This window comes from Nycticebus coucang, chromosome 1, assembly GCF_027406575.1.
Source record: "Nycticebus coucang isolate mNycCou1 chromosome 1, mNycCou1.pri, whole genome shotgun sequence".
Lineage (NCBI taxonomy): Eukaryota > Metazoa > Chordata > Mammalia > Primates > Lorisidae > Nycticebus > Nycticebus coucang.
Window position 1 is genome coordinate 110,156,879 of NC_069780.1, and position 14,169 is coordinate 110,171,047.

The following is a 14,169-nucleotide window of genomic DNA, read 5'->3' on the forward strand; positions in this document are numbered from 1 at the left end:
CAGTGATGCTTTCTCTCCCTTCAGAAAAATGTTTAATCCATTTGTACACTGCCATTTTCCTCATGGCATTATCTCCATAAACTGAGATTAACATGTCCCTGGTTTCACTACATTCTTGCCAAGTTTAAGAAGAAATTCGTGAATGTTTGTTCATTGCTCTAATTCTAGCTCTGACATTCTCAGGATGGCACAAAAATACAATGAAAATGAACGCCACTCAGCAATACCTGCCACCACATGGTGACACGAAGACAGCTGTGAGACTGTGAGACACTAATATACCAAGGTCATGAAACCTTACTGAGTTTTTTTGTACAGTGCTGCCAATGTTAGTGCACGATAGTGATTTCACAAATTGTCAGACTCTACTATAAAGATTCTTGTGCTAGTGGAAGTGTCCAGTAACTGGAATGTATCGTGTTAATATCCTGCTTAGGATGCCAAACCATACCTTTTGGAGATGTCGAGAGAGAGACTGGACAAACGGCTGATGGACTCTCTTTCATTAGTTCTTAAAATTGCATATGAATCTGTAATTGTGAAAAAAAGTTAAACAGTCTATGGTGGTTCACACTTGTAATCCCAGTACTTTGGGAGGCTGAGGCAGGTGGAGCACCTAAGCTCATGAGCTCGAGACCAGCCTGAGCTAGAGTGAGACCCCCGTCTCTAAAAATAGCCAGGTTTTGTAGTGGGTGCCTATAGTCCCAGCTACTCAGGAGGCTGAAGCCAGAAAATCAATTGAGCCCAAGAGTCTGAGGTTGCTGTGAGCTATGATGCCACTACACTCTACCAGGGACCACAAAGTGAGACTGTCTCAAAAACAAAAAAAGTTAAAACAGTAAATTTTAAAAGCCTCCAAGAAGGTAGCAAAATCAAGGAAGCAAGTACGTCAGTTTTTTAGTTATGGCTTAATTTTAAAATCTCCAAGAAGGCAGCAAAATCAAGGAGGCAAGTATGTCAGTTTGTCAGTTATGGCTTAATTTTAAAAGTCTCCAAGGAAGCAGCAAAATCAAGGACGCAAGTATGTCAGTTTTTCAGTTATGGCATGAGCCTTAGAACCTTGACCTCACAATGGTGGGTGGTTCTGACTACCGTGGAGTCCTCAGGCTTCAAGGACCTGTCTGCAGTGCTCTGCCAAGGGCTGAGAATAGAAGTGAAGAGAATAGGATGTTGCCGTCAATCAGAAAGCACTCCAAAGCTTCGCAGTACAAGGTAGTCTTCCCTATACAGTTTTTGGTCATCAAAACAGACCAGTGGTCCCAAGAAGTGTTCTGTCTTGTTTCCTCTAAAACATGTGAACTGATTCTTAACACCAGCCATGGTTTCATGGAAACCTGCTCAGTTTTACCTGCTCTAACTACAGAGTCCTGATGGAGCTTGGTTGTAGCTCAGGCAACAACCTGAGTACTTCCTTGTGATTAAGAACTTTCTGATGTTTCCAGTATTGTATGTGGTGTTCATCAGCTATTTTTTCCCCAGAGTTTAATATTGATTTACAGTGAATTTACCACACCCTTTAGTTATCTAAATTTTCATGCTAATGTGAAACCAAATGGTAATTATTGCTTTGAAAATGTCCATTCATTTGTTTTACATATGCTGGGCCATAATTTGTCTTGCAATACCCTGCATGTCTTTTTCAACCAGATTTTAAATGCTGGTGAGTAAAACTATCACAGGTTTCATCTGTGTCTTCCTTGAAGAATGTAGCATAGTGTCTTAGGAACAGTAAATGTGAAGCGATTCAATGGAGATACACTTCTTAAAGGTATAGATTGTTTTAAGACATTAAGGAAAGGTGATTTCAGTTTTGTTTTGTTTTTTTCCACAAATGCAATGCAAGCTTTTGTCTAAGGATGACATTTCTATCACTCTTATCAGAATTAACTGTCAGCAAATCTTTATGGTAAACCTTTAGAATTTAAGAACATTTTTGCTATCTTCATTTTAAGTTGCATTATAATTTCATATAAATAGATGCTATTTTTCTAGGTTATGTGTTGTATTTTATTACAGTCACTGACCTCTGGCCAGTTAGAGACCTGAGTACTCTATATTTTAAATAGTCTTTTGATATGTATTGTGTGTGCAAGATACATTATGTATTGTTACATCACGAAGACAGTGTCACCGAGGACACTTCAAACTTGGCCCTCTGTGACTCTTGGCTCCACGCGTTGGGCTTGGGTCTGCCCTCTGAGCTTTCGTCACTGCTTTCTGGGTCATCCTTACCTTTACGTAGAAAGTAACACATATTTTCAGCTGAGTAGTTATATCAGTCTGTTTTCTGCCAATGGGATTAGGGGACCTGACAATCTTCCTTTCTTCTTCACTCTTTCTTTATTAGCTCAGCCTGACAATGTTTCTACTGATAGAAAATTTCTGCTGACTTCTTTGGGTCTCTCATGGTCATCTCTGGTGTTCCCTTCCCTTGATAGTAGTCAGGACCCCCAGCTTTCGGAGATAATCCCTTTTGTGTTTTTGTCTTCTGCTGACACGCCTGAGGCACAATGCTCTGAAATTTTTTCAATGCTTCTGGTTATGCTGTGGGGACCTGAGAGCCACAGCCTTGATGTCTTCAAGGAGCCGTTCTGCGACTGAACATGCTCACCTTTTGATCTTTATGAAGATGTAGTAACAGGTTGCACAAGCACATCCTTAGCGTTTTCTCTGTGCCACTCTTTCTAAAGTGTCCTCTTAATGTTGGCATCTTCTGCATCCGGATAGACTGAGAATCTGTCTACCTAAATCATTAAGATATGGGTCTCTCTCTCTCTCTCTCAACAATTCTTTCAATTTATATTTGTGTTCTCAGTTTCATGTAAACATCAAGGAATAAAAGCCACTCTTTTAAGAATTTACTTGGGGAAAATGGCAGGTATGGGACTCAGCTGGCTGTTGGAAGTTCCCACCAGGTTTCTCACCTCAGGCTCATGTGCCCAGGGGTGTCGGAGCCCCTCTGAGCTCATCAGGATGCTCAGGGCCATGCAGTGCCATCTTCCCCAACATGCTGGGTATGTCTCTCTTGTTGCTTATCATTCTCTATCACTATGTAGCCATCAAGAATCCTAAGAAGCAGAAATGAAAGTGGTGCTTTCTCTGCCCTGGGGCTCCAGGACATAGTCTGAGGTGAGATGGAGGGTGTGAAGGGCCTTCACACTTCACTTCATGCCTTCTGCCCATCATAACGCACAAAGAACCTATATCTGGATTTTTCCAAACAACTTTTGTTTCCTCAAAGCTGCCTTTAACCTTGTGAAATAAGAAACTGCCGCTGAATAGGGCCCCGTTTAGGGGCTGCATTTTTTTCCTCACCCAATATAAAAATATAGGTATATTTTTGTGATCCACAGAACAAACAAAAAACACTATTTACTTGGAAATTTTTTTATGTAAACATCTAAGTTTATCATTGAAAAAGTGTGCTTTCAGCCAAGCATAGTGACTCACGCCTGTAATCCCAGCACTCTGGGAGGCTAAGGTGGGCAGAGTGCCTGAGCTCAGGAGTTCAACACCAGCCTGAGCAAGAGTGAGACCCCATCTGTAAAACTAGCTGGGTATTGTGGCGGGCGCCTGTAGTCCCAGCTACTCAGGATTCCGAGGCAAGAGGATCACTTGAACCCAAAAGTTTGAGGTTGCTGTGACCTGTGATGCCACGGTACTCTACTGAGGGTGACAAAGTGAGACTGTCTCAAAAAAAAAAATAAATAAATAAAATAAAAAGAGAGAGAGAGAGAGAAAGAAAGAAAAGTAAGAAGTCTGCTTTCCAGGTAACTGTAGGACATAGTGTCATTAAGATATTTGCCTTCCTGTAACAAGCATCTCCCTTTTTCAGTTTTCTATAACATGTTATTTCCGAACCGTTTAAAATCACCAATGCCTGTAAAATCTATATGTCTTTTTTTTTTCTTTAGTTTGTATTATTTATTTGTTTTTTGAGATAAGGTCTCACTCTGCTGCCCAGGCTAGAGTACAGTGGTGTCATCATAACTCCTTGTAACCCAAAACTCCTGGATTCAAGTGATCTTCGTGCCTCAGCCTCCCACATAGCCCGAAATATAGGCACATGCCATCACAGATGGCTAAATATAAAATTTTTGTAAAAATAAGGTCTCACCCTGTTGTGCAGATTGGTCTCAAACTCCTGGCCCAAGGGATCCTCTAACCTTGACCTCCCAAAGTCCAGGATTACAGGGATGAGCCATCACAATCACCGTAAAATTCATCTTTCTTCCCACAATTTATGTCGTCTTAGCTGTTGGCTAAGGCGAATCAGGACTTCTCTGCCTGTAATGTTCCTCAGTACCTTGTGAGCCCTCACTGGCTGTCTTTAAAGTGCATATTTTTGACAATCTAGGATTTTTTTTTCCATCACGTTCCTCACACTTCTTCCAACATCCACTTACTACTGATCCCAAAGCCACTTCTGCATTTTTGGATGTTTATTACAGCAACACCTGACTTCCAGTTACCCAAATTTGTATTGGTTTTCTGTGTCACTATAAAAAATTACTATAGGCTTTGTGGTTTAGAACAATAGGAATTTACATTACACTTCTGTGGGTCCAGGTGGGCTTAACTGGATCCTCTGCTCAGGGTCCCACAAGGCTGATGGAGGCATTGGCAGAGTTGTGTTTCCTATTGGAGGGGCTGGGGAAGAATCTGCTTCTAAGCTCAGGTTTTGCCAACATCAGTTCCTTGGGGTCGTGGTACTGAAGCCCCCATTTTGTTTCTAGCTGTCCCCTGGGGGCTGGTGTTGGCGCCTAGGGGCTGGCTGTATTTCCTCGCGTGCCTCTGTGTGGCTCTTGCCAGTGGCAGGGGATTGACTGTACTTTTCAGATTCTGTCACCCTTGGCATTTGGCATGAAGCACTCTTCGTATATCTCAGCACTGACTCATTGTCCCTAGTGGTTGCCGTGCTGCAGGAGCAGCTCTTTCCCAGAGGAGGACACCCACAAGGAGGCCTTGGATCATCTCCTGTTGCTCCATAGCCCTGTGGAATTAAAGAGAGGCTGGAGGAGGCAGAAGCGGTACCTTTTTTTGTTTGATGACTTATTTGTCATATCTAACACGAGGTATGTATATACTGCATGCTCTCATGGTTATCATGAAATGCATTTTCACTAACGAATTGCGTTTCCACCAACTTTTTCTATAGGAAAACATAAAGTGATTTGTTTCTTCTGTGTTTGCAATTGTTTCTTACATTTACCCAACAAGGATTCACAGAGGTCCTGTTCTGTGCTGCGGTCTAGTAGAGAATCTAATCAAGATTGTGACGGCCTGAGACTGAACTGCCAGGTAGAGAGGAAGACGGACCGGTTTTAAAGAGTAGTTGTCCATTTAGTAAGTTTCGCCCACCTGGCAGCTCATCTATCTTTTGAACACAAGCACTAATCACAAGCTGCAATTCCCCCCCTTATTCTTATCATCTGCCTGTCAGCAGAATACAAATGTCTACATACAATAACTAAGAAAATGCCATGAAGGCTATGTTGAACAGTTTGATGAGAATATTTCAGATTGTATATGAAACCAGCACATTGTACCCCTTGATTGCACTAATGTACACAGCTATGATTTAACAATTAATATATATATATATAAAACAAACAAACAAACAAAAAAAGAGTAGTTGTCCAAGAGGGTCTCCCTGAGGTGAAGGCATTAAACCCCCAAATGAGCCAAGAGTCAATCCCCATGTCCTACTGAGGGGGCTTAACTTTCCAGCCAGAGGGAAGAACAGGCGTAAGTTGGGCACATCTTGGGCCTTTGGAGGGAGGGGCTCAGGGTAGGCTCATGTGACAGGCAACTAATGCATGGGTCGTGACATCAAGTACGAGACTGGACAGCTGGTTGAGGGTCTGGTCACACAGGGTCTCTGTAGGCCATGGTAAGATGTTGAAGGTTATTGTGAAGGATTTTTAACTATGGTCATACAACCATATCTGGTAAGTGTTTTTAGCATATTATTCTTGCTGGTAGATAATGGATTGGAGGGTAAGCACAAATGGAAGCAAGGAGACTAATTAGGGGGAGGTAATAATCTTGATATGGTAACAAGGACTCCCGTCTTGAGAGCACCAGGAAAAATGGATGATGCAACAGGCAGATGTGGAATACATGTTGGAGACAGAACCACCTGGATAGGCCTTCCATTCAGTACTCAACACAGTTGCAATGCCCAGCCTAGCAAATGGTCATTATTTGACAAACATCTGAAGGCAGGGAGATGGAAAGGATTGACTGGTCTGGACATCTGTGTAGCATGTATTCCATCTATTCCATCTCTGTTTTCATCATTTCAAATATTAAACATAAAGAATAGTTTCAAATATTAAGCATAAAGAATTCATAGTTTCAAATATTAAACATAAAGAATATTTTAATAAACAAAATCTCATAACAAAGCTTTTTAATCACTAGAGAAAAGCAAAACTCTTCTCTGCTGCCCTCATCCTGGCTCCCAAGTATGTGCATCATAAATGAGACATGCAAAATTAAGTGCTAATTTTTTAAGTGTTGTATTTAATGTGAGTGACAATAATAATAGGTATGATTTATCAGGAACAGGTTATGCATCAGGTGTTATACTGAGGACTTCATGTACCTAATCTTGTCTAACCCTAACGACTGGTCCCTGAGACCAAACCATTTTCTCTGTCCTTCACAGGGCTTCGTGCTCAGAAGTCTACAGGCTTCCCCAACATTGATACAATAGTAGTTAGTGATGTCTACATTTGAAATAAGATTTTTTACTTCAAAGCACAGGCTTTTACCCAACATATGGCACTGCTACTTCTAGTGTAGCAGCCCGTATAGCCTATGCCTAGCAGGAGTGAGAGTTATAAGAAACACCTGTATAGCTCAATAATGGGATACCTTGGTGGAAAGGGCATGCAGAGGGATTTAGCGCTCCTAACAAGCATGAGAGCTCGTGAGATGAGAGCAGTAGCGAATTGGCAGTCTCTACACCTGTGGTGTTGAGCGGCACGAGATCAGCCTTATATTAGGCTGGAGGAGAAGGCAGTCAGGAGCATGCGCATTCTTTCACGGACCCGCTGACTCTGACTCTGTCTCCTCTCCTACGTGTAGAAAGCCAGCACGGCATCCGTCTGCTGAAGATCACTAAGCTCTGCTAAAGACTAAGATCTATCTTTCTAAGAAGACTGCTTTACTCTAAGACACTCTCTCTCTCTATCCAGCTAAAGTAGATAGCCCTCAGGCACCTAAGAGACCTGAGCAAGGTAACTTAGCGGTCCACGTCCGGTTAAGCCTAGTTAAGCTGGGCCCGAGACCGGGCCAGTCCTGGGCCCTGACATTCTGTTCTCTTTTTTTTTCCCTTTTGAATTCCATAGAAGATTGAACAAACATTTGGTTTTGCTTTTGCCACTGAAATCAAATCATCCTTTGCTATGTGGTGAGTAAAAGACTAACTCTCATCTGCCTGGTGTCTAGTAAAGCATGGGACAGAATGTTTAGTGAGGAAGAAATGAGTAAGAAGTCCAGCTGTTAAAAAAAAAAATCACATACTAAGGTAATAAAATATGCTCTGGGTAAGAGAAGGAGCCTACAAATGCAGCTATAGTGAAGGCAATGTCATGAAGTTGACAGAAAGACAAAAGCTCTCTAGGCCTTGGCACGAGGTCCAGATGAAGTGCCCTGAAAGAGCCACTGATGAAGGACAAGTCATTATTTAAAAAAAAAAAAAAGAAATTTCAACCAGTTATTGTGGTTTTTATTTAACCAAGGTAAGTACATATAGGAAGGAAAACTTTATTGAGGGGGTGTGGGGGTTTCTCAGATGATACTACAAGTATCAGAGATGTCTCATATAATTTTTCTAACTGCTCTGAAAGGCAAGTATTATCTCCTACAGATTTTAGACATTAAAACAGAGGCTGAGAAAGGCTCAATTAGTGGTTCAAGGACATATACTGAGAGACTGTGGGGAGGGACTTGAGTCCAGGCCAGCCTTCGTCCCAACACTGTACCCTTCCCATTTTGTGTACCTTTTGTTGTACCCACAGTGCTCAGCCTAAGAGAGAAGTGATCAATAACCATGCTCTTCTTTGCTGCTTAGGACCTTGCTGACCACTCATTCCAATTTAAGGGAAATATGTTTTCCTTCACTTCTTTTTCCTCTTAACCTCTGTAATTGCAAGAGGTTTAGAGAGAGTAGACGTTAGTTCTCTTCCTAGAGCCATTTATTATCCTGGATACTGCTAACCTTGTAATAGGTTTTATAGAACCTACCATCACTTTGCTAAAAATGTTTTCTATGACGATAGTGTTCCCTTTCTACTAGAAAATTGTGTCTACTTAAGAGATGAATTTTTATTTTGATTAGCTCATTTTCACAAAACATGTGCGACATTTTTCACTTTTATTTGCATACTGCCTTTGAGATTGTTTCTTGCATGCACTCAAGGGGTTAGATGACATAGCAAAATTTACATCAATTTATTTAATATTGTCTCTGTATAAGAGACTCACTTTCTGAAAGATTCTTTTATAGACTCCTTACATTCATTGAAATGATGAGAAAGTGTAAATGATGGCCTAGCTTGGTGATTCACACCTGTAATCCCAGCTCTCTGGGAGGCCGAGGCAGGAGGATCACCTGAGCTCAGGAGTTTGACACCAGCCTGAGCAAGACCCTATCTCTAAAAAGTAGTGGGGCATCCTGGTGCGCACCTATAGTCCCAGCTACTTGTTGGGCAAGAGAATCACTTGAGGCCAAGATTTTGAGGTTGCTGTGAGCTATGATGCTATGGCACTCTACGAAGAGTGACAAAGTGGGACTCTTGTCTCAAGAAAAAAAAAAAAGACACAAATGAGTGGGGCTGTGTTCTAATGAAACTTTTTTTGAAAATGTGTAAGTGATCTAAGACACTTGAATTTGGTTTATAAGCCAAAGTCCCTTGAAAGAGAGAACACATAGATTGTGTGAGAAGGCAGCTGTCAGTACTGAATCCTGCCTCCTTATACAAGTTTATACCAAAATTTCAAGGCACTTACCTGCAATCATTCTCAGAGTAAAGATTTGGGTACACTTAGGGTCACTGTTAATATGACATAATTAATTTCTTTCCAGAAAGAAGTACCTTCTGCAAAGAAATAGCTCCTGTAAAAGCAAACTTATTTCTTCCTGTCACATCTCACTCTTAGGTAGATGCACACACTTTGTAAAGGGCTGTCTGACCAGCTCTGCACTCTGCGTTCCTGGTAATAGACATGAACAAGGCATGCTTGGCCCCAAACAGGAAGAGTGGGAATCTTATCAGAGCACAGCTACTCTCACATTTAGAAAAGTAACAGAGATCTTGCTTGATTATCTTTGTAGGTACAAAAAATCCTTTAAGATAAAAAATGAAATACCACTGAGCAAACTGTGGACAGCTGACTATATGGAGGAAGAGGGGCAGGGCTATGCCGGAAGATCCTTTCTGTTGGGCTGGCCCCTAGTGAACTTCACAGCTACCTTCCGGTAAGACCCACAGCTTGGGCCTGTGTTAATGTGGTTTAGCTACGAAAGAACATAGTCCACTTTACATGGTCTAGCACAGATAGAAAAATGGAATTAATTTTTTCTCTAAACATTCTTAAAAAGGAAAACATTTTAACATGGTGTATATTAAACCAGTAAGTCACTTTTGCGCCTTCTTTATGACACTTGAATGCTATGTCCTTTTCCCAAAGAGGGTTTTTAGGTGCACACATGTGCAAATGGATAGTTCGATAGGGCTATTGTAGTAGGTTCCTTTGCTTGTGATTAGTGGTTTTTCAACAGGGCTCTTTGAGCTCCTTGGAGAGGAGTGGGTGTGCAGGGGCTGAGGAATGAGAGTTGGAGGAACAAGGCTGTAGATGTAGGGGTATCCAACCTGAGGCCCACAGCCACATGCTAGTTTTATGAGGAGTTGTTCCTTTTTGTGTGTCTGATATCATGAAAAGCAGACAGGGACATGTTTTGGGGTGTAAGATTTCATTAGTGTTTGTGTGTTTAATGTGTGCCTCCAGACAACCCCTATTCTTCCACTGTGTGGCAGAAAAGAAAAAAGCTTGGACACCCTGTAAAAGCTTCCTCTCCAGTATCCCTCCCACCCATGCCGGAGTGCTGTCTGTGTTTTTAAAGTACTAGAGTAGATCATTCTTCATTGAGTATTATTTAGTAGTTCAATTACTTATGAAAAGTTGCTTTTATACTCCCAAATTAATTCCCTAAGGAAAGAGTATTTAATTATACAAATAAAATTAATCATACCATCAAATAGTAGCTTGTTTTAATTGTTGTATAGCCTATCATTGTATTTGGTATTTCTAGAGAGGTTACCATCTAAAAGAAAGGTTTGACTGATGGAGTGCAGGTTGGCTTTGCAACGCAGTCTCAGGCTGGCGTGAGGAGAGGTAAGGGGCTTCCCACCCTGAACACTGAGTCAGCATTGTTGGCTTCACAGAGATCAGGCAACACATACCTGCTGCTCCAGACAACCACACCCAGGACTCACTTATTTTACATACTGAGAGTTCATGGCAGCCACTCAGCACTCTTTTTTCTTCTCGTCCTCACTTTACACTGCCAAAATCTCCTGCATCATCATAAAGTTGAGACAACTGTTGAGTGCAGTGTTTCCCAGTTGCTAATTTACTAAATTGAATACTACAGTTGTTGACTTACAGGACACATTTCAAAGCATATTGGGAAGAGATACATCTTTGCATCTTTCCCTGCATGTCTTTTCCTTGACAGATTTCTCTGAAGGTTATGAGTTCGTATTGTTTTATGACTTCTCTGTGTTGCAGGTAAAAAGGAGCAGTTTACATTGGGAATATCTAAAGTCTCTGCTGAGGGAGTTTCCAAGAAACATTTTCTTTTAAGGGGGGGGGGATGTGCAAACTAGCTGTACACGTAAAGCTATGTGAATATGTATAAGGAATTTACGATGTCTGATTCCCAGTTCTGTTGCTATTTACTATTATTACTTTTCTATAAATTGGCATGAGTAAGTAAAAATGGTGTCCATATCTGTGTTCAGGTTTGGGGCCAACTGAGTGGTCCACTCTCCTGAGAATCAGGCTCTGAGGTGGTGTGGAGGTGGGAAACGGGGGAGCTGTTGCTGGTGGATGTAGGATAGGTGGCAGCCCTGCAGAAAAGTTTGATGGTTATGTAATAAATTAAACATAGAATTAACATTTGATTGTGCAATTTTATTTCTGGAACAGACCCCCCCCCCCCAAAAAAAAGAGAAAACATACATCCATCCCCAAATTTGTGTGCAAATTGCAAATGTTCACAGCAACATTGTTGATAATAGCCAGAGAATAGAAACAAAGGAAATGTTCATCAACTGGTGAATGGGTAAACAAAGTGTGATGTGAGGGCTGGGTACCAGGGGTAGTGAAGAGTGACTGCTTAATGGGTACAGGCTTTGGTTTTGTATTTAGAAAATGTTCTGAACCAAGACAGTGTTGTTGGTGGTACAATATTGTGAATGCACTGGGTGGCACTAATGGTGAATGTTATGTTATATACAATTTACAGTATGTAGTCATAGTGACAGTCATAGTGGTAAATCCATGTATGAATGATGCTTCAAACATTTTTAACTGAAATATTAAATGCTGCATTGAAATAGAACAAATATCAAGCATCACTGAGCAGCAGGTGAATGGATCTTTTTCAGAGGATCATAGTAATACAGAATAATATTTCTAGAAACACATTTAACATATTGCTGTTTTGCTGCCTGGGTAAAAACATCAACTATTGGGGGGGACTTTTCCTTTAAAAATAATTCTTGTTTCTGGTCCAAGAGCATTCCATTCACATGCTGATTTTGTTAAGTATGAGTTAAATCTGATTAAAATACTCTGTAATTAGAATAGCACTTCAAGCTACAAGAACTCACTGAGGTTTAATTTTCCCCTTTCTCAGCTATTGAAAATGAAGCTCAGAGAGTTAAGTGGCTTGCCAGTCATCACCTAACTTGTATCACATAGTTGCAATCAAGTGTTTAAATTCCAAAACAACCTCTTTTCTTCTCTGAGATGCACTTCCCTGCCCCTGTCCGGAGTGCCTGTGGAGGAGCAGGTACCATCAGAGGCCCATCACCAGGAAGGTGCATCTGTACGTGCACCCACCTCAATAACCACCGTCTGCTGCTGTTTTATTTGGAATTAATCTGTCTTAATCTGTTAGTATGCAGTGTAGGTATTTTACGAACTTTAATTATTTTCTCCTATTTCTTAAACTTGCAGGTGTACAGAAATAAAAGAACAATGGCTCTCGCTCCTTCAAAGGTATTTCGTCAGTGTTCATATTTAAAATGTGTAATCACTATAGAAAGTACTGATCTCCACAAAGTAGTGTACCCAGACTGCTCTTCTTTTTCTTAATAGATATTGTTAGACTGTCCTCAAGGAACATTTTGTCTAGATGTACCCTGTGGAAGGCTGACACCACAGCATCTATTTTGTAGGCCAAGTGCTATTTCCGGTACTAACAGACTTAAGTTTCTATTTCCCTGCAAATGCTAGGCCTAAGTTTCTATTTCCCTGCAAACGCCAGGCCTCTTCTCGTAAATCACGTGAGTGAAACTTGGAAGCTTGCTGTTTGGAACTTATCTCCACCAAGGCCAGGTTGCTTGGATACCTGGTGACGTAAACCTCCTCCTTCACCTACCCTTATATACCCTGGAAGAACCTTGCAATACACGAGACTTGATCAGACTCCTGTCTTGTCTCCATTCTTCGCGCCCCTTGCCCCTTCCCATTCTCACCCCCTCCTCCAGGTATCCCTGTCGACTGACCCGCAGGCCGGGTCAGTACCCTATTTGCTTCTGTAAATAATGGTCTGTCACTTACATTTACATGTTTTGTTTATTTTTGAGTAAGTTCTGGTGACCACTCTCTCATTCTCTCCACAACCTGTGGAGAGAATGATTCTCAAATCATATTATAAATGTTTATAAATGAGAATTACTCTACTGAGCAATTCCTAACACAGCTGCTACTTTCTACCTCCAACCCAGCCAGGAGTGCTTCCTTGAAAATTAGATCTGCTGCCCAAATCTCACAGCACAGTGCAACCTGTTATTTTCTGAGTCATGCCTTATTTTCCTGAATCATTTTGCATGTTTTTCCAACCCATACTTTGATCTTGCTGAGTCCATCCATATTAGTTAAAAAAAATATATAGTATATTGAACCTGGGAGCAGCATAGATTGATTTGAAAACAAGCTATCAGGTAATTCATCCTACTTTATTTTCTATTGAATTTGTTTAGGCACATCTGTCTAGCCAAAGAGAAGGAGCAGCCAAAGAGCATTTCTCTTCAGGTCATCACTAAGAATGTCAATAAGTATTCTCATGTAAGTATGTTCAAGACCCAAAATTAAATTCCAGGTTCCTGCCTTAGGCAGAATGAAGGAGGGAGACAGAAAGGAGGATAGAGATGATAGAGATGGGGGTCAGAGAGGAAGGAGAGATAAGGAAAAGAGGGAGGGAGAAAGAGCTTTTAGACAGTACCATGTGGAAAAACGTACTTTTACATATGGGTGTGTGTGTGTGTATAAATAAAAATATATATACATATATATGTATGTAGGTAGTCATTTCTAGGCAATATGAAACAAGAGGAATCCATGTTAACTACAAAGCTAAAGCTTAGAAAGAATATTCCATGTTTAATACCATAAACTCTAGTGACTTTTTATAATAAAGTGATCTTCACTAAAAGGTATTTCTTGTTAGAATCAAACTTTTTTCCAGTTGTCACTGCTTACATACAGAGTGGTTTAAGTTGTTTCCACATTTTAAACAATGTTTATTTTTTCAGCTTGACTATTGTTAGCAATTTATAAAAGCTACTGATTTGTAGGTATTGATTTTGTGTCCTGAGACACTGCTGTATTCCTTGATCACTTCTAAGAGTTTTGTAGTTGAGTCCCTGGGGTTTTCCAGGTATGAAATCATACCATCTGCAAAGAGTGACAGTTTGATCTCCTCTGACCTCATTTGGATACCCTTGATTGCCTTCTCTTGCCTGATTGCAGTGGCTAAGACTTCCATTATTATGTTGAATAACAGTGGAGACAGTGGGCATCTTTGTCTTGTTCCAGATGTGAGTGGAAATGTTTTCAATTTTATTCCATTCAATATTATATTGG

General features: G+C 40.8%; 1 protein-coding gene across 1 annotated transcript; it reads left to right on the forward strand.

Annotated features, from left to right (window-relative positions):
- Positions 1-237: 237 nt before the first annotated feature.
- LOC128590001 (dolichyl-diphosphooligosaccharide--protein glycosyltransferase subunit 4-like) lies at positions 238-3,085 on the forward strand. The gene is made up of 2 exons (XM_053597043.1): positions 238-257; positions 2,992-3,085. The coding sequence occupies exons 1-2, from the start codon at positions 238-240 to the stop codon at positions 3,083-3,085; spliced, it is 114 nt and encodes a 37-aa protein (XP_053453018.1).
- Positions 3,086-14,169: the final 11,084 nt, after the last annotated feature.

What these genes read in the sequence shown, in the direction of transcription:
- LOC128590001 (XM_053597043.1), top strand. Translation starts at nt 238, where the DNA reads ATGGTGACACGAAGACAGCT. An exon ending in ATGGTGACACGAAGACAGCT is followed by an intron (nt 258 to 2,991) that starts GTGAGACTGTGA and finishes AGGGCCATGCAG; the next exon opens with TGCCATCTTCCCCAACATGC.